General features: G+C 39.3%; 1 protein-coding gene across 1 annotated transcript in view; it reads left to right on the top strand.

Annotated features, from left to right (window-relative positions):
• GOLPH3 (golgi phosphoprotein 3) overlaps window positions 1-26,992 on the top strand; it is a 42,596-nt gene that overhangs the window by 12,590 nt on the left and 3,014 nt on the right. The window contains exons 2-3 of the mRNA XM_073343675.2: window positions 9,445-9,576; window positions 20,145-20,259. Of these exons, the coding sequence (XP_073199776.1) occupies window positions 9,445-9,576; window positions 20,145-20,259 (247 nt within the window). The remainder of the gene's footprint in view (window positions 1-9,444; window positions 9,577-20,144; window positions 20,260-26,992) is intronic.

Below are 26,992 nucleotides of genomic sequence, written 5' to 3'. Positions count from 1 at the left end.
AAAAGAAAGCTGAGGGGAAATATAATTTCTCTCTATACATACAGCAGAGGGATAAATATCAGGGAGGGAGAGGAGTTAATTAAGTTAAGCACCAATGTGGACACAAAAACAAATGGATATAAACTGGCCATCAACAAGTTTAGGCTTGAATTTAGACAAAGGTTTCTAACCATTACAGGAGTAAAGTTCTAGAATAGCCTTCCAAGGGGAATAGTAGGGACAGAAAACATAACTGGCTTCAAGACTGAGCTTGATAAGTTTATGGAGAGGATGGTATGATCAGATTGCCTACAATGGCATGTAACTGATCTGTGACTGCTGGCAGCAAATATCTCCAACGCCTGGTGATGGGACACTAGATGGGGAGGGCTCTGAGAATTCTTTCCCAGGTGTCTGGCTGGTTGGTTTTGCCCACATGCTCAAGGTCTAACAGATCATCATATTTTGGGCCAGGAAGGAATCCCTGCCCCTGGTTATATTGGAAGAGACCCTGAGGTTTTTTTGTCTTCCTCTTCAGCTCTGGGGCAAGGGTCACTTGCAGGTTTAAACTAGTGTAAATGGTGGATTCTCTGTAATTTGAAGTCTTTAAATCATGATTTGAGGACTTCAGTAACTCAGCCAGAGATTATGTGTCTATTACAGGAGTGGGTGGGTAAGGTTCTGTGGCCTGCTATGTGCAGGAAGTCTGACTAGATGATCATGATGATCCCTTCTGGTCTTAAAGTGGAAATGGCAGAGGTGCTTCTTTGTTACGGTTTTCACAGAGAAGATTGGTGCCGATTGGACATCTAACATAGTGAATGCCAGTGAAAATGAAGTAGGATCAGAGTCTAAAATAGGGAAAAAACAAGTCAAAAATTACTTAATGTCTAAAAATCACAAGGGCCTGATGAAATGCATCCTAGAATACTCAAGGAGCTGACTATGGAGATATCTGAGCCATTAGCAATTACCTTTGAAAAGTCATGGAAGACAGGAGGCATTCCAGAAGACTGGAAAAGAGCAAATATAGTGCCTATCTATAAAAAGGGAAATAAGGACAACCCGGGGAATTACAGACCTGCCAGTTTAACTTCTATACCTGGAAAGATAATGGAGCAAAGAATTAAGTAATCAATTTTCAAACACCTAGAAGATAATGAGATGATAAGTAACTGTCAGGATGGATTTGTCAAGAACAAATCATGTCAAACCAACCTGATAACTTTCTTTGACAGGGTAACAAGCCTTGTGGATGAGGGGGAAATGGTAGATGTGGTATATCTTGACTTCAGTAAGACTTTTGATACTGTCTTGCATGACCTTCTCATAAAAAAACTAGGAAATACAACCTAGATGGAGCTAGTATAAGGTGGGTGAATAACTGGTTGGAAAATCGTTCCCAGAGAGTAGTTATCAGTGGTTCACAGTCATACTGGAAGGGCATAATGAGTGGGATCCCGTAGGGATCGGTTCAGGTTCTGGTTCTGTTCAATATCTTCATCTGTGTTTTAGATAATGGCATAGAGAGTACACTTATAAAGTTTGCGGGAGATACCAAGCTGCAAGTGCTTTAGAGGATAGGATTAAAATTCAAAATGATCTGGACAAACTGGAGAAATTGTCTGAAGTAAATAGGATGAAATCCAATAAGGACAAATGCAAAGTACTCCTCCAGGAAGGAACGATCAGTTGCACACATACAAAATGGGAAATGACTGCCTAGGAAGGAGTACTGCAGAAAGGGATCTGGGGGTCATAGTGGATCACAAGCTAAATATGAGTCAGCAGTGTAACACTGTTGCAAAAAAAGCAAACATCATTCTGGGATGTATTAGCAGGAGTATTGTAAGCAAGACATGAGAAGTAATTCTTCCGCTCTACTCCGCGCTGATTAGGCTTCAGCTGGAGTACTGTGGCCAGTTCTGGGTGCTACATTTTAGGAAAGATGTGGACAAATTGGAGAAAGTCCAGAGAAGAGCAACAAAAATGATTAAAAGTCTAGAAAACATGACCTATCAGGGAAGATTGAAAAAATTGGGTTTATTTAGTTTGGAGAAGAGAAGACTGAGAGGGGACATAACAGATTTCAAGTACGTAAAAGGTTGTTACAAGGAGGAGGGAGAAAACAGAGAAAACCTCTGAGGATAGGACAAGAAGCAGTAGGCTTAAATTGCATCAAGGGCGGTTTAGGTTGGACATTAGGAAAAACTTCCTAACTGTCAGAGTGGTTAAGCACTGGAATAAATTGCCTGGGGAGGCTGTGGAATCGCCATCATTGGGGATTTTTAAGGGCAGGTTGGACAAACACCTATCAGGGATGGTCTAGATAATACTTAGTCCTGCCTAGAGTGCAGGGGACTGGACTAGATAACCTCTCGAGGTCCCTTCCAGTTCTATGGGTCTGTGTCCAATGGGTGGAAAAATGAGTGAGGAAAAACCAGAAATGATGGATGAAATGGGAACCCAGTTTAATAATCCTTCATCAATATACTGATAGAAGGCAGACTATGAACATCAAAATGGTTAGAAGCCTTAGGGCAAGACTGGACTTCTTTTGCTACAGACAGCTATTTAAGCAAATAATGTATATTTTCCACCTTCAGATGACCAGAAGAACATGCTGTTTCCTGTTAGATGAGGACCTAACACGTTTTAATGCTAGTTTTTGTCACCAGCAGGTTAGACTGTTGCAACTGACTACCTGGGGATGAGCATAACCACAACATAGAAGCTGCAGCTGATGCAGCTGAGTGGCAAGTCTCCTAAGCAACAAAGGGTGACATGAAGGATTGCGCATGCGATCCAAGGATTTCAAGACTCTCTATTAATTTCCAATACAATTTTGATTTCCTGGTCCCAATCTACAGGTCTGTTAATGGGTTGGTACTTAATTACCTCTGAGACAATTTCTGTGACCCACTGAGACAATTGCACTGCACAGTGCCAATACAATTTAAGATACTCAAGACAAGACTCTCAAAGCTGGGGCAGAATAGTCTTTCTAGCACAGTGATTCTCAAACTTTTTTACTAGTGACCCCTTTCACATAGCAAGCCTCTGAGTGTGACACCCCCCCCCATCAATTAAAAATGTTTTTTTATATATTTAACACCATTATAAATGCTGGAGGCAAAGCGGGGTTTAGGGTGGAGGCTGACAGCTCCCGACCCCTCATGTAAGAACCTTGCGACCCCCTGAGGGGTCCTGACCCACAGTTTGAGAACCCCTGCTCTAACAAGACCTCAACTATGAAACTTCTTGCCAGAGGACACCTGACTCAGCCCAAGCCTAACTGTGTTGAGTTCAAAATGTATTGCTCATCTTTTCTATAAAGCCTTCTCCCTCACCTCCCTCCCCCCTTCAAAAAAGAAAAGGGGGGGGAGGAAGATAGGCAAAACTTCCCTGAAAGGTTGGAATGAGGAGGGACAGTGAAGAGATGGGAACAGCTTTGGGGCTTTTTTCCCCTCTTACATAACTTTATTGTTTAGACTCAAGGTAAACACTTTCATTTTAAGTATCAAATTTTTGGAGATTCATTTGTTAGGGTGACTTAGAAAAATCAGGATTATAAAAAATGAGAAACCAAAAAGAAATACTATTTCACATTCTAAAAAGTAGGGTTTTTTGCCCTATGGTTTTCTCATAGAAAATCTTTCTGGATTCCAAGAAGTATCTGATAGATTCTGCTTTTACTCATCTTCCTAGGCAGAGCTATTTCTGAGCATGTTGTTAGGAAAAGCTTGATTTTTTTTTTTCCTTTGCATCAAACATGTCCTCTGGAAAGGTGGCCGAAGCATGAAGGGGCATACCAATGTTTAGCACATCTGGCACGTAAATACCTTACAATGCCGGCTACAAAAGTGCCATGAAAACGCCTGTTCTCACTTTCAGGTGACATTGTAAACAAGAAGCGGGCAGCACTGTCTCCTGCAAATGTAAACAAATTTGTTTGTCTGAGTGATTGGCTGAGCAAGAAGTAGGACTGAGTGGACTTGGCGCTAAAATTTTATTTTTTTATTTTTGAATACTGTTATTTTTGTACATAATTCTACATTCACATATCCTCTTGCTTGACACACTGTTCCCTACAGGATGGTTGTCTAATTTTCCCTAATTTCAGACATGATTAATCAGTTCAGTTGGTAGGTATGCCCAAACTTAATTGACCCGTGGTTGTGTTGTATGGGCACAACTCAGCTGTGTATTAAAACTGGGTCAGATGAGTGTTACAGGAATGTTGTATTTATAGATTACATTGTAGTACCCAGCAGAGCTGAAGATGCACTGTTATCACATACAGTGGAACCCCAGTTATCTGATCTAATTGGGACCAGGGCACCATCGGATAATCAAAAATCTGGATAATCCAGAGAATGGGCAAAGGACTTCAGCCCCGGGGCAGCAGGGTTCGGGCCATCAGCCCTGGGATTGTTAATACAGAGAGCCAGGTAATGGAGGCTCAGATAAAAAGAGTCCTACTGTACTTCTATTTTTTTTAATTTTTTTAATTTGAGACTTTATTATTGCCAGCCAAGTTTATGGACTAGCAAGGCATAGTGACAGTAGGAAATGAATCTCCTCAGGTGAAAGTACTTGTACCAATATCTTGAATTGCTATATGGAATTAGAACTATCTGATCTGATAGAGCTACAACAGTTGTGGCTTCCTGCCCACAATGGGGAGAAACGACTGTAGATTGCACTGGTTCAACTGGACCTGAATGAAACACATTCTCAGGTTTACAACCACTTGGTACAAAGAATGCTTTCAAAATGCCTGGCATAGCTACTGTGTTTGTGTGGGTTGAAGATGTACAGGGATTACAAGTTTACAGTGCTTCAAATGGTTGGTTTTAATGCTTTTAGTCTAGTCCAGATAAGGACTTGAAAGGCTTGAAAATTTAAAAAAGTTCTTTTCCTGCCAACTTTGGCTTCATCTAGCACAATTTTTCTGAGTTAAGTGAAGCAGAAACTGGCACATTTACTTATCTGTCTGTGTGCCATTGTGGAAGTGAATATAAATCTGCACAATTGAAGAGTAATATTTTAGTTATCTGCTCACTGCAGAACTGTAGGAGGAACTCGTATATGTTCTGGTGTCATATTAAAATGTGACTTAAAAAAATACATTGAGAGAATGATCTTTCCATAGTTAAGATCACAACCAGATTCCAGTATGAACCTTATTTTTAGCTTCCTGTAACTTTGGTTAGCAAAAATTTGTTTGACCTGAAAATTGCCAGGTTCAATTTGAAGGCAAAGCTGAATTTTTGTAGGTGATTTGAAGAAATCAGTGTAACTGTTCATTTACAGGTCATTAAAATAATACCTTGATGTGAAATGTTGATTTGCCAAACAATATTGAACTCAAAGGCATTTGTTCTAATACAACCTTTGAGCAGAGAAAATTAGCTCTTTAATATTTTGCCTGTTCGTTGAGAGAGTTAAAAAAACTTACCTTCTGCTTAGTAATTTTAAATTAAGTGTTTAAAACTGGTTAGCAGACTTCTACAAAAAGTCATAGAAGGTGGTGAAACAAGACTTCCAAGGTAGGTTGTGGCATCCTCATCAGTGGAGGTTTTTACGAACAGGTTAAGCAAAAAACTGTCAGGGATTTTCTACGTTTACTTGATCCTGCATCAGCTCAGGGGGCTGGGCTTCATGACTTGTCAAGGTCCCTTGCAGCCCTACATTTCTATGATTCTATAAGATGAGTAAATCAAGGATAGTTAGCAGTGTTTCTGGTGAGGGTTGTGTGAGTGGGGAGGAATAGTACCATGTAATAGTGCTCTGAGTTGTTCAATGTGATCTGATTTGAATTAATTAAATTGTTATTATGGTGACAAATACTTATTCTCTTCCTCTTCTACTGAACCAGGAGGTGTGAGTTAACTGCTTCTTGCTAAATCAACCTTTTATGTGAATGTTTCTATTATGTGTGGTCTTTGCTGTGAACTCGAATATGATCATGCTTCTGTCTGAATGCCATCAAAAGCCCAATTAGTATGGCAGGTTTAAAATGTCCAGAATGTTTGTTTTTTTTGTTTTGTTTTAAATACTCTCCTTGGTGACTGTGTTCATAGCACTGCAATCTGTGCTCCTTGAAACATGATGCTACTTTACATTTGAGTCAACTAAATTCTGTCTGAATCTTTCATCAAGGACTAATTAAAAAAAAGATGAGAACTTAGGTGGTCTAATTATTTTAATGTCTTTTAATCCTCTAGATGGAGCATAGTTATTGTTTGTTAAGACTGTAATCTTTTGAGTTGCCTTTCGAGATCACTTGATTGAAAACTGTTACATGGTTAATGGCTTAACTCATACGCAGGCGTGTAGTTAGGGTGACCAGATTTCCCGATTTTTATAGGGACAGTCCTGATATTTGGGGCTTTTTCTTATATAGGCTTCTATTACCCCCCCCCCCCACCCTCTGTCCCAATTTTTCACGCTTGCTGTCTGGTCACCCTAAGTGTAGTCATGTGTGTTTTTTGGATTATTGGTGAAGTGGGGAAGTTTATATCTATAGGGATTACTGTGATAATAGTGAAACTAACTTCAACTGATCCAAACAATTCATTTAAAAAAACATCAAGGTTCCTAAATAACAACTCTCTATAAAACACTAGGATTTAAAAGCAAGGAAATAAATAGTTATGAACCTCATGAATCTTAAACTGTTCATATCATAAACACATTTTTATCAAATATAAGGAAAGGCATATTTCATTGTGGCACAGCCTTAACTCTGGTCAGTGGGTTTTTGTGTTTTTGTTACATTTCAGTATATAATTTTTCTTTCAAAGGATGCTGTTCAGTGAGAAATGCTAGTAGGAAGTGCCAATGGAGAGCCTGAGACATAAGCCCTTGTATCAGAGGCCATTTATGAAGCAGGTCCTGCTTACAGAATCTGGCAAAAACAGGGCTTATGTCTCAGGCTCTCTTCCTACTACAGTGCCATTCTGATCAGGCCAGTAATCCATCTAGTCTAGTATCCTGCTTCTGACGATGGCCAGGACCAGATGTTTCAAAGCCCATAGTGGACAAGTTAAGGAATAACCTATCCATAAAAGAAGCTTCTTTCTAGCTCCCATTAGTTAGTGGTTGGCATATGCTCTTGAGCATGATTTTTTTGTTTTTATTTTTTTAAATAACTGTATTAAGATGTTTTTCATCTAATATAGTGGTGGGCAACCTGCAGCAGGCCACATGTGGCCCATCAGGGTAAGCCACTGGCAGGCCGCCAGACCGTTTGTTCACATTTGCACAGCCACCCGCAGCTTCCCGTGGCCACAGTTCGCTGTTTCCACAGCTCCCATTGGCTGGGAACAGTGAACCGTGGCCACTGGGAGCTGAAGGCGGCCTTGCAAATGTAAACAAACGGTCTAGTGGCCCGCCAGCGGCTTACCCTGATGGGCTGCAGGTTGCCCACCACTGATCTAACAGCTGTGGATTTTGTCAATATTTATATAACATAAATATTCCTTTTTGAATCTTACTGAATGAACCCGTGGTTATTACTGACACTTTGCAGCAATGAGTTCCACAGGTGCTTAATGCTCTGTTTATTTTTATATATAAAACACTTGTCATTTTTTATATATTTTGATCAGTTGACAGAATTTTTGTTACTGTTCATAATTACTGTGAGAATAATGTATATTTAATTTGATAAAAACTACATATTCAACATTAATGTATAACAAAATCATGAATGCACGCATGCACTCGTTTTAGCTTGGTATAGCTATACACATCGACATATTTGGTTCGAGAGCAATATAAAATCTTATGCTTCATGGTTTAATCAAATCTTTTTTGGGGGTTAGCATGAGACTTTCATGATTATCTCATATCTGCCTACTGGGGTGTTTCTTGCATCTTCCTTTAAAACATCTGGTGCTTGCAAGTGCTGAAGACAAGATGCTGGTCCAGATGGACCATGGGTGTGATCCAATATGACTTTTCCTATATTCCTTTGATTTTGATTTTCTTCTAAAGGGTTTGGTTTTGTCCTATATTTTAAGTTTGCTTATGAAAAAGTAGTTCATGAAACATCCTTAAATTGCTATCTTGTGGCATGTATAAATTATATTTTACAATAGGCTTCAAAAATACTTAGCCAGTTGTATTCAGAACATGAAACTGACTAGAAAAATAGCGAATTATGATAGAATTGGTTTGGAAAACTACTTTATTCAAAGTACTCCTCACAAGCAGAATAAAGTGTTGCATATAATTAGGGGTCTACCAGATTCATGGCTATGAAAATTGTGGCATGGACCGTGAAATCTGGTATTTGTATACTTTTTACCCTAGGGTAAAAGTATACAAAGGTACACAGTGTTTCTCAAACTGGGGTTCCCAACCCAAAAGAGCATCGCAAGTCTACTGTAGGGTGGTTGCAGTATTGTCCCCTTACTTCTGTGCTGCTTTCAGAGCTGGGTGCCTGTCCAGCAGCTTCCATTCTCTGGCTGTCCAGCACTGAAGGCAGAGCAGAGAGTGGCAGCTGCTGGCTAGGTGCCCAGCTCTGAAGGCAGCACTGTTGCTAGCGGCAGTGGAGAAGTAAGGGTGGCAGTATCATACCATGCCACCTTACTTCTGTGTTGCTGCTGCTGGTGGCACTGCCTACAGAGCTGGGCACCTGGCCAGCAGCTGCTGCTCTCCGGCTTCCCAGCTCTGAAGACAGCGCAGAGGTAAGGGTGGCAATATAGCAATCCCCCTACAATAGGCTTGCAACCTCCTTTTGGGTTGGGACCCCCAGTTTGAGAAGCACTGCAGAGAAATCACACATTTATTGCGGGTTGGTCACGGCATAAATAGCAAATTTCGCACATGTATTACATGGCTATTTATGCCGTGACCAACTCGCAAAATATGTGATTTCTCTGCATTTTAAGTAGACCCCTTCATATGATCTGGGATTGCTTATTGATTATTATGCATAATCATGCTATTTACATTAATAGCAGTCTGAAAGGCAGTATTAAGCATTTCATCAGGGCCTTTCTACTTATGAATGTAAATGTAATGTTATCATTGCTCAGGAAACACAGATGATACTATTCAACCAGTAGAGTGTCTAAATTAGACTACAATTTAAACTTTGGGGTCTGAAAAATTAATTACAAAAATAATTTATATATACTGCTTGTGCAAATTTTTAACTCAGCACACTGAAGATAACTAAAAAGCTGTCATTTACTGCAATATATGTTTTAATTTTCTAATGTTTCACCACTCTTCAAAGATAGAGATTGAGAAACCAATTAAATAAATGTGGGGTAGGTTTTCTCTATAAAGTGGTGGGTGAAAAGCTAATTTTTCTAGGTTTGCACTGGTAGGGAGACAAAAATTGACCTTTGTCTGAAATTCTAAGATTTGACTAGGGAAGACAGCAAGACTTTCTGTTTTCAGTTACAGATGAAAAACTTTTGCTTAAAGTTGTCTTTCCTTCTGCAGGGTTACACGTCTTTTTGGAATGATTGTATCTCCTCTGGGTTGCGTGGCTGTATGTTAATTGAATTGGCATTGAGAGGACGTCTTCAACTGGAGGCGTGTGGAATGAGGCGCAAAAGTCTATTAACAAGAAAGGTGAGAGAGAGACAAACAAAATCTTATTTTTTTCTGTAGTGTTCTAAGCAATAGGCTAGGTGTAAATTAAAATTTGAATAATGAAAAAAAAATCTTTTCCTGTGTTGAGATATGTTACCCAATCATGGTCAGGGCCCAAATGTGCTAAGGGCTGTAGAGTATACTGATTATGTTGTGTGTGTATATGCTTCAGCACCATCCCTACTCTGAAGAACTTTTAAAAGGAGTTAATGAATTGATGTGCAGAACTTCAAAAAATTTGAAGCATCTGAGCCCCTGTTCAGTAAAATACTTAAGTATGTGCCTAATGTAGCACAAGATCCGTCTCACTGAAGTCAATGGAACTAGTCATGTACTCCGAGTTGGGCATGTGCTTATGTACCTTATTGAATCAGGGCTCTAATTAAGCTGAAAATCTGAGTCAGTCTTTAATCTATCACTTCTGCATCTGGATTTTGCAGGTTTTAAATTAAAGTAACTCTTTATGGAGATTCCTGTAATACTTGGGGGTTATTAATCATAGCGGCGTTAATGGATATTTATAAAATCAAGTTATTGAAAAATGGTTAAATGTTGCCTTTTTACCATAAAATAAATGTACTTTTGTGGGTGGACTGCCCTGTCAGCGTTATCTTTTGGTCAACTTTTTTTAAAGCAGAGTTTGAAAACTTTCCAAACCTCCTCCCAGCCTCCTCTACTTCTGAAGAATTGGACCTCTGTTCAGGCAGACAGATCTAATTACTGTTAAGTCTAGTCCAGCAGTATTCAGCCTTGATTTGTTTGCACAGAATCTTTCCCCTTCTCAAAGCCTCATACAGTTTCTTTGGTTTGTCAGACGTTCAAGAATATTTCTTAAAGGCTATATTTATTCTGGATCCTCATACCAATACTGTTTTTCTTCCTAGAATTTTGTTAACTGCTTTTAATGAGAGTCTAAAAGATGTATTATGTGAAATTATATGAATATGTGCACGTGTGCAATCAAGAAAAAAACCAAATAGCCATCTTGCATTTTGTTTTGTTGTTGGTGTGTTTTTAAAAAATAAAATGAAAGACAACTTGGAGTTAAAAGATGTTTCAGTCTTAGGTGCTTTGTTTTTCTGGTGTGTGTCGCTGTTGAAAGAATACTTCTTTCGTCTCTATATTCCCATCTTTCCATATATGAAAGACTTAACCTAAAATGGATGAAAAGGTTATGTGGTACTTAAGGAATAGCAAAGCTAAAAGCCCTAAATGCTAATACACCTTCGCCTGGATATAAGGCGAACTGATATAACACGAATTTGGATATAATGCAGTAAAGCAGCGCTCTGGGGTGCAGGGCTGCGCACTCTGGCAGATCAGCGTATCAGCATGTTTGGCTCCGACGCTGCTCTGAGCAGCGTGTTAAGGGTGCTGGGCCGAGGGGCAGAGGGTCTCGGGGGGCAGTCGGGACAGGGAGAGGGGGTGGGGTTGGACGGTTCGGAGGTTCTGGCGTGGGGGGGTACTGGGGCATTGGATAGGGTGTGGGAGTCCTGGGGGGGCCTGTCAGGGGGCAGGTGTGTGGATAGGGGTGGGAGCAGTCAGGGGACAGGGAGCGTGGGGGAGGGTTGGATGGGTCGGGGGTTTTGAAGGGTCAGTCGGGGTGGGAAGTGACTATTAACAATGGAAATGCTTGAGGCCAAAGCAATTTTGATATAACGCGGTTTCACCTATAACGTGGTAAGGATTTTGGCTCCCGAGGACCACGTTATATCAGGGTAGCAGTGTGATAAAAATGTTGATCTTTCACATCTCATACTTACAGGGGCACTTTCAGGGTTCATTTGCTTAGAATATGACCTACTTTTTTTTTTTTTTCAAAAAAAGCCATGCATTGTTTATTCCATCACAGTGGAGTGTGCATGCTTTTTACCAAAACAGATGCTAAAATATTAGCAACCTCGTAATAAAAAGCGCACAAGAACATCTTGAAAAAAGTGATTTATTTTGAGCTTCGAAGAGAGACCTAAATACTGTGGCAAAAATATTGAAATCATGAGGCCTATTGAAATGGAGGGGCTAGAGCATTCAGTTTATCCATCTTATTTTGAAACATCACAGATTTTAATCTGCTAAATTTTGAGGATCACCCAGACCAGTAAGGGATTCTGTCAACACCTGCCTTGTAACTTTGGGTGCCTTAATGCTATGCTGCTTTGGATCACAGCTGACACACCAATAGCCAGCCCATAAGCTTAAAAGTTTCACCCTAGCTTCCACCAGCATAGTGACTCTTTGCAGGGTAACCCCAACAGCCTTCCAGTCCTGAGTCTCTCCAAACACATCTGCCCACAGTTCTGAACTACCAGACATTTGGACTTCCCCCTCTGGTTCATCATTCCCAAAGGTGTGAAAAGAGCCCCATATTATCAGTTCACTTTGGCACATGCACTCTACACAGTTTGCACAAGAGACCTGCTTGGGATAAAAAATAAACAAAAACATTTATTTAATAGAAAAATCAGATTCAAAGATGAAATAGTAAGGGAAAGCAAATGCGTATAAATTACACAAAATAAACATAAAGATGCAACTTCAGGCTTTACACTTCTATGTTAGATAAATTCACTTTTTTAATACCAGATATCTATTGCCTCTGAACAGATTCCCAGCATGCGCCCGCGTCCTAAAGGGGGATCCAGCATTCACAGACAGTCAAGACTATCCATGAGTTCTGGATAGCCTTCTCTTCAACCTTTTCTCTTTTAAGTGTTTTCAGGGGAGTTTTCTCTCAGACTATAGTGGTTCATGGTAGGGGGAAATTCCCTCTTGACTGCAGTGGTCCATCACTTGTCTTTTTCTGGGTTATACCATGGATCGTTACTTGTGTCTGACTTTGGCTAAACATCTGGCTGAGGAGGAGTACCTCCCTTCTTTCAGGTGTATTTGAAATTGTAGTACAGATTATGAGCATAGAATACTATGTATATAAATGTATAGATTCACAACCACAGTCTGTATACATATCTCATAATGACCATCAAGTTCAGAACATTACAAGCTTTCATAAAAGACCTTACTCACCATATTTTTATGTACAATAACATTGTATACAAGCAGTTGATGCAGTTGCTTATTATTTGTGGTTCAGACCGCCTGTTCTCCCCGGGGGGTGCCTGAACTCTGATTGTCAGCCACACAAGTTAAATATTGGTTGACTTCATTACCCTTCTTCTGAGCAAAAGTAATTTTCTTTATGGATCTACTGAGACCCTCTAATACGTTTATAATCTTTCATTATAAATGTCAAGGGTCTTATCTTTCCATTCTCCTGACAAAGTTCACATTCACTCCAGGTGATGGGCGTTCAAAATGGTGTTATTCTTAGGCAGGTTTTTAAATTTAGGTGGTGCTCTCTGCCCAGAACACTTCTTTCCAATCAAATCCCCAGATTATTGGCATTCTGCGTCAATGTACTTGTGGTTCTCGTGGAATCATGTGGCCACAGAACTGCTTAACCTTGCATGTCAGGAATCAAATATCTGCTGCCAGCCTCATTTCCCATATTCATGTTACTTACTGCTCCAAAGATAGTTTGTTGAATCAGGAATTACATATGGCAGCCCTCTCCCTCTTGCCCCCCAATATTTCTCATGCTGTTGCAGACAAGTAAGTATGGAGGTGAAAGGTCTGAGCTGAGAGTAACTAGATGTTCAAGTAGGTTTTAAGGCATCCCCTTCCTACACTTGATCAACAGAGACCAATCCAAAATCAACTAGTGGGAGACTTTCAAGTGACTTCCTTGGGCATTGGAGTAGGTCCTAGGAAAGTGCACACATGTTCAGGTCAGGTAATCCTTTGGAATTGGGAAAGGAGAATGAACTGAGCAAAATAAATTATAAAAGAGTGTGCTGCTCAGTGCAGGGCAAGGGGAGATGGATTGTAGTACACACTTTAAATCAGAGGTCCCCAAACTGTGTGGCATGCCCCCCGAGGGGGCACAGAGGAATGTTGCGAGGAGGGAGTGGCACCCAGCTCCGCTCCTGGTCACGACCCTGGCTGCAGCTCCTGGCCCTGCACCCACGGCCCTCCCATCTGCAGGCGCCCCGGCTCCCAGCCTCAGCCCATTGCCGGGGCTCTGACCCCACCCCCGGCTGTGGCCCCAGCCTTGGCCCCATTACCCCTGTCCGTGGCTTCTCCCCCGTGGCCCCGCTCCTGGCCCTGGCTGGGGGTGCGGATGGGTACAGGGGAAGGGGCGTGACCCTGAAAAGTTTGGGGACCACTAAATCATTATATTTACATTAAAAATTACTGATCTGTAGGTGGGGAACATACATAGCTGGTTGTTATGGAAACTGTATGCTTCATGTTCTCTGCCTTTAGTAATCACGGCTTGCTGTGCTCCCAAAAAGTGTGGTACTTTTTATCACAAGCCTCTTCCATTTATTCTTCTACATAATGTCCCAAACCAAAAACTATTTGAAAGCAAAATGCAACTGTCAAATGTTAAGCAAGAGCATAAAGCAGACTTAAATGCTAAATTTGGAGATAAATACAGCAACATCTAACATGCAAATTTATGGACTCTGCTAAACTTAAGGATGTCAGAATGATAGTTATCATTATTGGCAAGTCTCGTGATTTTATTGCAAGTCTTTTGATATGTTGGTGTTTCATCTAAAGCCATCTTGGAGACAACTGTTTATGTCAGAATCAGCTTTCATTTGAAAAAAAAAAATAGGTTTCTTATCCCAGTTGTGGAGAAAACGTTGAAAATGTGACCCAGGTGCACCTTGAATGGTCAGAAACCAAAAGGCAAATAAAAAGAACCCAATATGTTATAATTTAAAAAAAATTGGGGGAGGAAGGGAGGGCGACTCATAATTTTTGAATATTTTTAGGATTGGCAGCATTGAGTCAGACACCCATAAACAAGTGGATTACCAGACTAGGAGGTCCATACAGTGAAGAACTTGCTTGAAGAGGAGAAGTTTCTTATTTAGTACCACTCAACTCCAAAGCAGCACTGCTGCATTGTGGAAAATCAGCAAACCAATTTCCATACACAGAAGTACGCATATTCAGCTTCAGGATATGAGACACGACCAGTCGATAGCCAATATTGGTTGGACCAGGTTCCTATCAAAGTTACAGAAAGACACGTTTGGCAAGAAAGTCAGTGGTCGTTACCTTTGAAAATCAGGCCCTTAATCTCTCTCTGCCTGAGTTCACCAGACTAAAATAGATTTTTCCCTTGTGGGCACCTGGTGCTATGATTGATTTCCCAAGATCATTTTCCCATTTAGCAGTGTGGAAAGGGCAGGGTGGTACTGACCTCCAGGGTGAAAACCCATGTCAAATTCAGTCCCTAAAGAGAAGCATTTAGAGTAGATTTCTGCAAGCGCAGAGACACATTCAGAGGATCTACGGAAGAGAGAAGAAAGGGAGGGTGATTGGGATTGCACAGCTGCTTTCCTCCATATAACAGTGCACTGGGTAATCCAATTAACTTCCCCTTGAGCAGAAAACTGGAGAGTAAGAAACCATTAGAAGCAGGTCCCAGTATAGCAGGGAGACAAGAGAAAATGATGATGGGTAACTGGCTGCAGGTAAATGGCAAATTACATGATAAAATACTCCATTTTGAGACATAATGGAAAAATACCTGATTCCATGGCCACAGAATTGCAGAGTCCATAGAGCTTTGATTGAGATGAATGGAGCAATTTACATTTCATAGAGCTGCTAATTTAGGCTGGCGTTACTATATCAGTTTATATTCGGTTCACCTTTTCGAGGATATCTCTGCAACTGTAAATACTAGCAAAAAAACTTGTTTTTAAATAAGAAAACAACCTCTCTGAAACCTGTTTACATCTCTTCAGGGAGTTATGATCTACAGGATGAGAAGGCACAACTGCAAACAATCCCAATGCAACAGAAAGATAGGAAGAATAGGAAGAGGCCATTATGGCTCCATCAGGAGCTCTTTAATGACCTGAAAATAAAAAAAAAATCCTACAAATAGTAGGAAACGTGGACATATTGCTAATGATGAGTACAAAAGAATAGCACAAGGACGTAGGAACAAAATCGGAAAGGCTAAGGCACAAAATGAGTTACACCTGACAAAGGACATAGAAGTCAATAAGAAGAGCTTCTTTAAATACATTAGGAGCAAAAGAAAGACAAAGGAAAGTGTAAGTCCTCTACTTAGCAGACCAACAAGAGGAAGGAACACAAGCCAAAATAAGGAAAGAACAGGTTAAAAAATATTTAGATAAGTTAGATATGTTCAAGTTGGCATGGCCTGATGAAATTCATCCTAGGATACTTAAGGAACTAGCTGAAGCAACATCGGAACCATCATCATTTGTCTTTGAGAACTCTGGTGGACAGGTGAGGTCTCAGAAGGCTGGAGAGTGGCAAACATAGTACCTATCTTTAAAAGGGGAACAAAGAGGATCCAGGGAATTATAGACCAATCAGCGTAACTTTATGACTGGAAAGATACTGGAATAACTTATTAAACCATCAGTTTGTAAGCACATTGAGAATGATAGGGTGATGACAAATCCATGTTGGCTGTTACTTGAGAACAAATCATGCCAAACCCGCCTAATTTCCTTCTTTGACAGGGATGCCAGCATAGTGGATCGGAGGGTGCTGTAGATGTGATATCTTGATTTTTAGTAAGACTTTTCACACAGTTTCACATGACATTCTCATAAGCAAACTAGGGAAATATGGTCTAGATGAAATTTATATAAACGGAATGCAAAACTGGTGAAAAAAAACATACACAAATAGTGATCAGTGGCTCACCGTCAAACCTAGAGGACGTATCTAGTGGTGTCCTGCAAGGTCTGTCCTGGGTCTGGTACTAATCAATATTTTCATTAATAACTTGGATAATGGAGTAGAGAATATGCTTATAAAACTTGCAGATGACATCTAGCTGGGAGGGGCTTGCTAGCCTTTGGAAGACAGCAGTAGAATACAAAATTACCTTGACAAATTGGAGAATTGATCTGATTTCAACAAGATGAAAAATAAAGATAAGTGTGTAAAGTACCACAAATAAAGATAAGTAAAGTAAAGTACTACAAAGAAAGAAGGAAGGAAAAATCAGACGCGCAACTACAAAATGGGGAATAACTGACGAGGGAGTAGTACTGCTGAAAAGGATCTGGGGGTTATAAGGGATCTCAAATTGAGTGCGAGTCAACAATATGGTAGACTTGCGACAGAGGCTAATATTATTCTGGGGTGTATTAACAGGATTGTCATATGTAAGACATGGGAGTAATTGTCCCACTCTACTTGGCACTAGTGAGGCCTCAGCTGCGGTACTGTGTCCAGTTCTGGGCGCCACATTTCACAAAAGATGTGGACAAATTGGAGAGTGTCCAGAGGAGAGCAACAAAAATAAGTTTTAGAAAAGCTGACCTATGAGGAAAGGTTTAAAAAATCTGGCCGTGTTCAGTCTTGAAAAAAGAAGGAGGGGGGACCTGATTAGTCTTTAGATAGGTGAACGGCTGTTATAAAAAGGACAGTGATTGATCCTTGGTTATGTCCACTGAAGGTAGGACAAGAACCAATCAACTTAATATGTAGCCAGGGAGATTTAGGGTTGGTATTAAAAACTGTCTAACTATAAGAGTAGTTAAGCACTTCAATAGGCTTGCAAGGGAAGTTGTGGAATTCTTTAAGAACAGGTTAGACACACACCTTACAGGGTGGTCTGGGTAATTCTGCCTTAGTGCAGGGGGCTGGACTAGATGACCCCTCAAGATTCCTGCTAGCCCTACATTTCTCTGAGTCTATAAAATATAGCTGTTATGATAACCAGAAAAAGTAATAGTAAACTATGGCCCCTATTTGTTCTTGTGATTTAAAATGTCACATAGATCTGTTCTTCCCACTTTGGCTGGAAATTAGATATGATGGATGCCTTGCCTATTAGAAATATAAACCTATGCATTTTGTGCCACAAACTAAGGAATTGTCTGTTAATGCAGATCAGACCACCACATATCACATGAATGTCTTTGGGCATTTGGTCCTATCAGATTAATTTATTAGTTTTATGCCATCTGCTTCTGAGTATTACTTTCTTTATCGTATGGCTTCATCACACTTTACAATGCTGAAATTCAGATTTTCATGTTTCTGCCTCAATAATAACTGCATGGCAGATCTTCACTTTTTAAAAAGTGGTTCTCAGTTTTGCTGCTATAGCAATATTCATAGAGTTTGAGGCCAGCAGGGGCCATCAGATCATCTAGTCCAATCTCCTGTCTATCACAGGCCACCAACACACTAAATCGAACAATCCAGACACTTGGGGTCGTCCCTCTTCCGCATCAGTAAGTGGAAATTGAAAACATTGGATTTTGAATGATATCAGTCCCCATATCAAATGTGCTTGCTAGAACAGAGTGATTTAGTTGTTTCTAAAATGTTGAAGTCCATCCAATATTCAGTCTTGATAGCGAACCACATCTAGAGGAGACTCACGTTTACCAGTCACCTGATAGCACCCTACTCCAGAAAGTTTTAATTTTACCACTATCATGGATTCCATGATTTTGGGGGGAAGGGGTAATTTAATATTCGTGCTCTGACAGATTTTTTTTTTTTATAGGTAGTTAGTATGATGGTAGACAGGGTTGTATATGAGCATAGGATTGGAAGCCAGCTGCTCTTGCCCTAAGTTCCCTGTAAGCTGCGCAGCTGGGTGGCCCGCCTCTGTACCCCATCTTGAAGGTGCAAGGGGGGCAGGGACACGACAGGGCTCAGGATGGAGGGAGCTTGCTGGCAACTGCTGCTGGGTCTGAATTTGCTGATCTACTTAAAGGGGCAACACACACACACGCACACACTGACTGTGTCTGTCATACTCAACTCCCTACACATACTTGTGTTGTTGTTGTTACTTCTTGATACTTCTTTCAAAGTGTGTTTTAGTTTTTTGACTGGTCTATGCATTTCATAATTTTTATTTCTCTCTTGCTTACATTTAATTCTTTGACTAGTGAGTTCTAAAATGCCTAACCTGTCCTGGCTGGAGTAATTATTCCTATGGTAACTTTTTAAAAATATATATTATATCTAAGTTTTTGGTTTCTGCTGATGGTGCACATCCGCACAGTACCTCAATATGGTGCATATAACAAAATTTATTCTGCACATGGATGGAAAAAATTAGAAGGAACACTGCTTTTGTGTTGTAATTGCAGATTTGACTCTCTTTGGGGCTTTAGACAAAAAACTTCCTGATTTCCCTGGAGTTCTGTGAGGATTGGTTTAGTTTTAAAGCACTTTGAAAGTGAAAACTTGTGTACGTGTTACAGATATTGAATAAATGGCTGGATTTTCTTCAAGAATGCCACTGATACTGTTGAGGCTCCAAGAAACCTGCATTTGAGAATGGGTCACAGTTAAAATAATATCTGATCTCACTGTTGCATGGAATTGTTGCTATTGTTTAAATATACTAAAAATTGGTAGTGCAATTCTTCTGCATTATGTCTTTAATGTAGAATATGAAATGAGAATTGTGCTGCATATATTTGCATGCAGATACTTTTTTTTTAAGTAAATAAAAATCATGTCACCAGATGTCCACTGCTGAGCAGCAGTTTGCTATTTACAACAGAAAAAACATAACATTGTTATGGAAGAGAATTGCAGCTGGTGGGAGACCACAAAGAAACTTTGATTAATAGTTACCTGCAGAAATGTCAATTCTAAAAATTGAAGTGTAGTAAAGTTAAGCAATAAAGGTTACTTTGGATGGTTCAGTAAGTCTGACTAATAAAACTTGATCAGAGATTCTCTTTACATAATTAAGTTTCAAAGTTGGGAACAGTATTTGCAAAGTCTTTCTATAAATGACTCTACTTGATAATTACACAATACGTACTTTTCACAGTTAAATTCTTGGCATCCTTAATTTTTTGTACAGCAGAAGTACAAACTGGAAGTTACGAGATATGGTGAAATGAGGTTTTAAATAAAGCTGCCCTGCAGGCTCTTCAGAGAGAAAGAGGAAATTGTTTGTTGATTTTTAAATTGGGTTTAAATTGTTTCAAAGAGGATGTTCCTGCTCAAGATGTAATGTGTACCATTGGAAGAAAAGGAGTACTTGTGGCACCTTAGAGACTAACCAATTTATTTGAGCATAAGCTTTCGTGAGCTACAGCTCACTTCATCGGATGCATACTGTGGAGAGTTTAGAAGATCTTATTATATACACACAAAGCATGAAAAAATACCTCCTCCCATGCTTTGTGTGTATATAATAAGATCTTCTAAACTTTCCACAGTATGCATCCGATGAAGTGAGCTGTAGCTCACGAAAGCTTATGCTCAGATAAATTGGTTAGTCTCTAAGGTGCTACAAGTACTCCTTTTCTTTTTGCGAATACAGACTAACACGGCTGTTACTCTGAAACCTGTGTACTGTTGAGAATTGTAGATCAAATGTAATAGTGTTATGTGGTATTCAGGTGCATTTTCCCAGTTTTTATCCTAGATGTTTAAGGTGTATAAAATGAGATGAAGAGGGATGACGTGTAATGCATTCTTTTACTTTCCGCCAGGTGATCTGCAAGTCAGATGCTCCCACAGGGGATGTTCTACTTGATGAAGCTCTGAAGCACATAAAGGAAACCCAGCCTCCTGAAACAGTACAAAACTGGATTGAACTGCTTAGTGGTAAGATAGCGACATAGGATTTTAAACGTTTAAAAAAATAATTCTCGTTAACTGTCATCACTGGATTAGAGGAAATATTGTAAGCTTCTTGGGGAAGTGACTGATCCTTGGTGTGTTGCAGCACTTATCAAAATGAGGCCAGTTGGACAATACAAGTAACTGCTGGTATTGGCTTAACTAGATAGAAGGGATCCAGATGTAAAATTTGGGGATACTATTTACCTGGCACATCAGATTTTGAGGGATATTAAGCCAAAATATTTGGGAACACCACATCTTCTCTGTTGAGAAATAACAGTTGAATCCACAATAACACAAGCCTTCCTCTCCAAGTTATAAGAGCCTTTTCCCTCTTATCTGGAAGAAGGGATAGCTTCAGTTCACATCCTCCAAAGATCTTGCCCACATCCTCCAGTGAAGAAACGGAAGTGAGGAATTGATATTTCAAATTTAAAACAAGGACATAATTAAATAAATTAAATTGGAGGTTTTGTAAATCAAAACAAGCCCACGACTTCCTTTACTTTTGCTTCAGAATTCATCATTCAGAGAAACTTATAAAATATTTTGAAATTTGACTAATCCGAGTAGTCCGTTCTAATCTTTTCAGAATGAAGGATGCAAGATGACTTATTTGGGCACAATTGCCTTGATATAGTTCCACAAATAGGTATTAAGAGATGGAATGCAAATTAAATTAACATTTTCTTCAGTAATGGTATAATTGCAAGTACACTTAAATCCATGACAGTTGCTCTCCACATAGTGCATCAGTTGAAATGAAAAGGGAATTCTACCACTGAATTCTGATCATCTTGTTTTATGTAGTGCCTTTCCATCTCAGTGTAGCAAGACTTATTATAAAGTTGTTTGTCTGCAGGATGGATTAATTTAAATCAAAATGATTTAAATTGCCAGTTTCAGTCATGATTTAAATCAGCAAACAGGAAACCTTGATTTTAATAATTTGTTTTTAATCTTGTTTCACCTGTGTACTTTTTAGGAATTTTCCTAAAAAATGGTTCATTCTCATTGGTTGGTATAAGTACTGAAATGTGTTGATTTGCAAACATTAAATAGCCTTTATGTTAAATATGGTACTCCTTTTTGTGCTAACTAGGGCATACGCTATCTATACTCATTTATTTAAGCAGTTATATAACTTAAGTATACATTTATTTGGATACTTAATTTTTACATTATTTATGTTAGAAAATGGTGAATGATACATTTCTTATTTGCTAGATGACATTTTACTCAGGATTTGTCAAACTGTATTTGGATGGAAATTAGAATTAAAATGGTTTTATATTAGTAAAATAAAACTTTGTGTTGTATACACAAGGGAAAATAAGTTTACAAGAACATGTTTTGCATTTTAAACTAATTTATTAAACAAAAGAAGTATTAACTGTAGTTAGTGAATTAACTGTTTTTGGTCACCATGTGCCAGATTTTCAAAAGTATTTATGTGCCTAAAAATGCAAATGGATGCCTAATGGGATTTTCAAAAGTAGCTAGGTGTCTAACTCACACTGAATCAAGATGAAATCTACCTGAAGCCTACTTAGGCACTGTTTAAATATCCCACTGGCATCTGTTTGCATTATTAGGGGTCTGTCTTTAAAAATCCGGCCCCATAACTTTTAAGTTTTTAGAATTGGTGGATTTCACCTCCCACCTCCTCGATTGTATTTATTGACTAGGAAAGGAACATAACTATAGTGGGTCAGGCCAGTGGTCCATCTTGCCCAGTATTGTATTTTGTGACAGTGGATGGTGCAAGATGCTTCAGAGGGAATGAACAGAACAGGGCAATTATCAAGTGATCCATTCCCTGTCATCCAGCCCCAGTTTCTATTAGAGTATTAGGGACACCCAAAGCATATGGTTGCATTCCTGATTATCTTGGTTAATAGCCATTGATGGACTCATCCTCATTCTTTTTTGAACCCAGTTAATACTTTTGGCCTTCACAGCATCCCTTGGCAATGAGTTCCAGAGGTTGACTGTGCGTTGTGTGAAGAATTACTTTCTTATTTGTTTTAAACCTGCTGCCTATCACCTTCATTTGGTGACTCCTAGTTCTTGTGTTATTTGACGGGGTAAATAACACTTCTCCATTCACTATCTTTACTCTATTCATGATTTTATAAACCTGTATCAGATCCCCCCTTAGTGGTCTCTTTTCCAAGCTGAACGATCCCAGTGTTTTTAATCTCTCCTCATATGGAAGCTGTTCCATACTTCTAATCATTTTTGTTGCCCTTCACTGTATTTTTTTCCAATTCTAATATATCTTTTTAGAAATGAAGCAACCAGAACTGCACTCAGTATTCCAGGTGTGGGCGTACATTGGATTTATATAGTGGCATTATGATATTTCTTGTTTTATCATCTATCCCATTCCTAATGGTTTCTAACATTCTGTTCACTGCCGTTGCACACTGAGCAGATGTTTCCAGAGAACTATCCACAGTGACTCCAAGAGCTCTTTCCTGAGCGATAACAGCTAATTTAGACCCAGCACCATTTTTTATGTATAGTTGGGATTATATTTTCCAATGTGCATCACTTTGCACTTATTAACATTGAATTTCATCTGCTGTTTTGTCACCCAGTTTTGAGGGCTCCCTTTGTAACTCTTCATAGTCCGTTTTGGACTTCACTATCTTGAGTGATTTTATATCATCTGCAAACTTCGCCACCTTACTGTTTACCCCATTTTCCAGATCATTTATGAATATGTTGAACAGCACTGGTCCCAGTACAGAACCTTGGGGAATCCCACTGCTTACCTCTCTCCATTGTGAAAACTGACCTACCCTTTGTTTCTTGTCTTTTAACCAGTTACTGATCCATGAGTGGAATTTCCCTCTTATTCCATGACTGTTTACTTTGCGTAAGAGCCTTTGGTGAGGCACCTTGTCAAAGACTTTCTGAAGGTCCAGCCAAGTACTGTATATCCAGTGGATCACCCTTGTCCACATGCTTATTGACACCATCAAAGAATTCTGATAGGTTGGTGAGGCATGACTTCCCTTTACAAAAGCCATGTTGGCTCCCCCCCAACATTTGTATTCATCGATGTGTCTGATAATTCTGTTCTTAACTATAGTTTCATCCAATTTGCGTTGTACTGAAGTTAGGCTTACTGGCCTGCAATTGCCAGAATTGCCTCTGGGGCCTTTTTTAAAAGTTGGCATTACATTAGCTATCCTCCAGTCATCTGGTACAGAGGCTGATTTAAATGATAGGCTACATACTACAGTTAATTGTGCTGCAATTTTATATCTTAGTTCCTTCGGAACTCAAGTAAATAGCATTTGGTCCTGGATACTTATTACTGTTTAACTTACCAGTTTGCTCCAAAATCTCCTCTATTGACACCTTGTTCTGGAACAGTTCCTCAGATTTGTTACCTAAAAAGAATGGCTTATGTGTGAGAATCTCCCTCCCATCCTCTGCAGTGAAGACCCATGCAAAGAATTCATTTAGCTTCTCCACAAGGGCCTTGTCTTCCTTGAATGTTCCTTTAGCACCTTGATCGTCCAGTGGCTATATTGATTGTTTGGCAGGCTTTCTGTTTCTGGTGTATTTATCTTTTCTTTTGCTGTTAGTTTTTTTTTTTTCTTTTGCTAGTTGCTTTTCAGACTTGTTTTTGGCCTGCCTTATTATACTTCTACACTTGACTTTCCAGAGTTTATGCTTCTTTGTATTTTCCTCTGTAAGATTTGACTTCCAATTTTAAAAGGATATATTTTTGCCTCTAACTGCCTCTTTTTTATGCTGTTTAGTCACACTGGCAGTTTTTTGGTCCTCTTACTGTTTTTTATATTTGAGGTATGCATTTCTTTTGAGCCTCTATTGTGGTGTTTTTAACTAGTTTCATGCAGCTTGCAGGCATTTTACTCTTGTGACTTTTCTTTCATTTCCGTTTAACTAGGTTCCTCGTATTTGTGTAGTTCCCCTTTTTGAGGTTAAATGCTATTGTGGTGGATTTCTTTCCTTCCTCCTCCCCCCCAGAAAGATATTAAATTTAATTACATTATGGCTGCTTTTACTAAGCAGGTCAGCTCTATTCACCTCTTGAACCAGATCCTGTGTGCCACTTAGGACTAAAAAAGCTTTCTTGTTTTTTCAGCTCCCAACTAGTTTCTCAATTTTGAATGAAATAGTCCACACGAAGAAAATATTCTCTTTGCACCAGCTGCTAGCAAACTAAAATCAAAAGTAATTAAGGCAAAAGGTTCTCTGCACAGCAGAAACTAAAAGTACTTGCTTACATTTGTAAAAATGTAAATGCCAGCATTTGCTCCATTATAAAGACTGAAAATAATATAGATACTTAATGTAATACATAATGCTGTGACATATTTATAAAACTTGAGTTGACCTCAAATATGGTTTTCCTCCTGATGCTATATATAAATTAAAAAATCAGCACCCTCCAACTCATTAAAATTTGAGGAGGGCCCATTGATGCAGCATATTTTATTTATTTATTTTAATTATTTGACAAGATTATAGTAAAATTATGCCTTAACATAAATTGTCATAATTTCAGTTGAATTTTAAACAAGTTTATGTTAAACAAAAATGTATCTGATTTTTCAAAATCATCATTTTTATCCATCCTGTTCGTCTCTCTTACTTCACCCAGAATGCAAATGAAATGCAGCTACTCTTAAATGGATTGCAGCTGTTGTTGAACAATACAGAGCAACACGATGTAGTTTAGAAAAGAGAGTGAAGAAAACTACCATGTTCAGTGGAAACTACAATGTGACTTCAGGACAGGCAGAATGAAGTTAGAGGGCTAAAAATCAATAGATTAGATTTTTAGATTTAGAATTTTTTCCCCTTGTGTGTAGCACAAATAACTCAGATCAATATTTAAATTAGAGAGGAGTCTCATTCCCTCCTTCCCTCCCTCCCTCTTCACTGATTCACTTTTTCTCTCACTTCATTTCCTACTTCACATTCATTATCACTCCTCTCCCTCTCACATTAATTCATGCATAGTGAAAGAAAGAGAGGAGACGGGAAAGAACAGTTTTATGGTTAGTGGGAATTCTGGTTAACAGCCCCCTAATCTTGCAAATATTTCTACAGGTTGTAAAGGCATTTGCTTTTCTTATCCAAAATACCTCATTCATATTCGCACACTGCCCCTTTCCCCATGCTGAGCATACTAGGCCAGTACTGATTCAAAGGTCATGTAATGTGTCCTTTAAGGCCTCATCAATATTTTGACCTGGTTTGACCCTTCTGAGCATTGAGTTCTGAAGAGATCACAGCCTAAGGTGGATATGCCTGAAAGCTAGATCAGTCCTCTTTACACTCTATTATTTGGTGGCTGGTTTTGGGGTAGGATTTCGGAATCCTTGGTTTAGAGAACTGATTTTTGAAGAACAATACTTGGATTTTTAAATAGACTTCACAACCACACAGTTTTTGTTTTTTAGTATTTTGGCTGAAGACTTTTCCTGGGGAAAAGCCACTCTTACCTTAAATTAGTGCAGTATAATGTAAGTGAGGGAGAAAGGAATATTCTATTTAAGAGGGTTGCTTACGTGACATCTTTCAGAGCCATCATGGATGTGCAAATTGGGCCATTTTAAGGCAACTTTTATCAAGCAGGTGTGATTCCTAAGTTGATCCCTAGGGAAAGCAGCCTATAGAACATGCAAACTTGTGTCAGAACATCCACTGTTTCTGAAAATACAACAACCACGTCTAAATCTCTAGTAGTGCAGTTCCATGTAGTTTAGAGGCTTGGACACAAGGTGTCACCAAACTACTCATTTTATTAGCACCAACGATCTACATCTGAGTAGTACAAACACCTAAAAAAGCAAGGAAACAATTAGCTAATATTCCCTACTTACTTTCTCTTAATGTGATCCATTATTTAGGCACAAAGAAAAGGAGTACTTGTGGCACCTTAGAGACTAACCAATTTATTTGAGCATAAGCTTTCGTGAGCTACAGCTCACTTCATCGGATGCATACCGTGGAAACTGCAGCAGACTTTATATATACACAGAGAATATGAAACAATACCTCCTCCCACCCCACTCTCCTGCTGGTAATAGCTTATCTAAAGTGATCATCAGGTGGGCCATTTCCAGCACAAATCCAGGGTGGAGGGTGAAAACCTGGATTTGTGCTGGAAATGGCCCACCTGATGATCACTTTAGATAAGCTATTACCAGCAGGAGAGTGGGGTGGGAGGAGGTATTGTTTCATATTCTCTGTGTATATATAAAGTCTGCTGCAGTTTCCACGGTATGCATCCGATGAAGTGAGCTGTAGCTCACGAAAGCTTATGCTCAAATAAATTGGTTAGTCTCTAAGGTGCCACAAGTCCTCCTTTTCTTTTTGCGAATACAGACTAACACGGCTGTTACTCTGAAACCTGTCATTATTTAGGCACAGTTTCAGGACCCACCGGAGGAAACCGCATTGAATCAGGCAGGGCTTGTAGAGAGCCCTGTGTCGTTCACTTGGCAGTAATGTGCGCGCGTAAGGAGTCATAAGTTCACAGGATCTTTGAGTCACACTGCAAAACTTTACAGTCAGTTTTTGATGACATTTGTAACTTACTGTATATACATGTGCAGCACACTCTGCGTTTCCTTGAAATGTTCTGAAGGAATTACGCCCGCTACAATTTAAACATTTTTATTGTATATATGGAAAATGGCATTTTCAAAGGCCTGTAACTTGC

This window comes from Lepidochelys kempii, chromosome 5, assembly GCF_965140285.1.
Source record: "Lepidochelys kempii isolate rLepKem1 chromosome 5, rLepKem1.hap1, whole genome shotgun sequence".
Lineage (NCBI taxonomy): Eukaryota > Metazoa > Chordata > Testudines > Cheloniidae > Lepidochelys > Lepidochelys kempii.
This window is presented reverse-complemented; position numbering and strand designations above follow the sequence as displayed.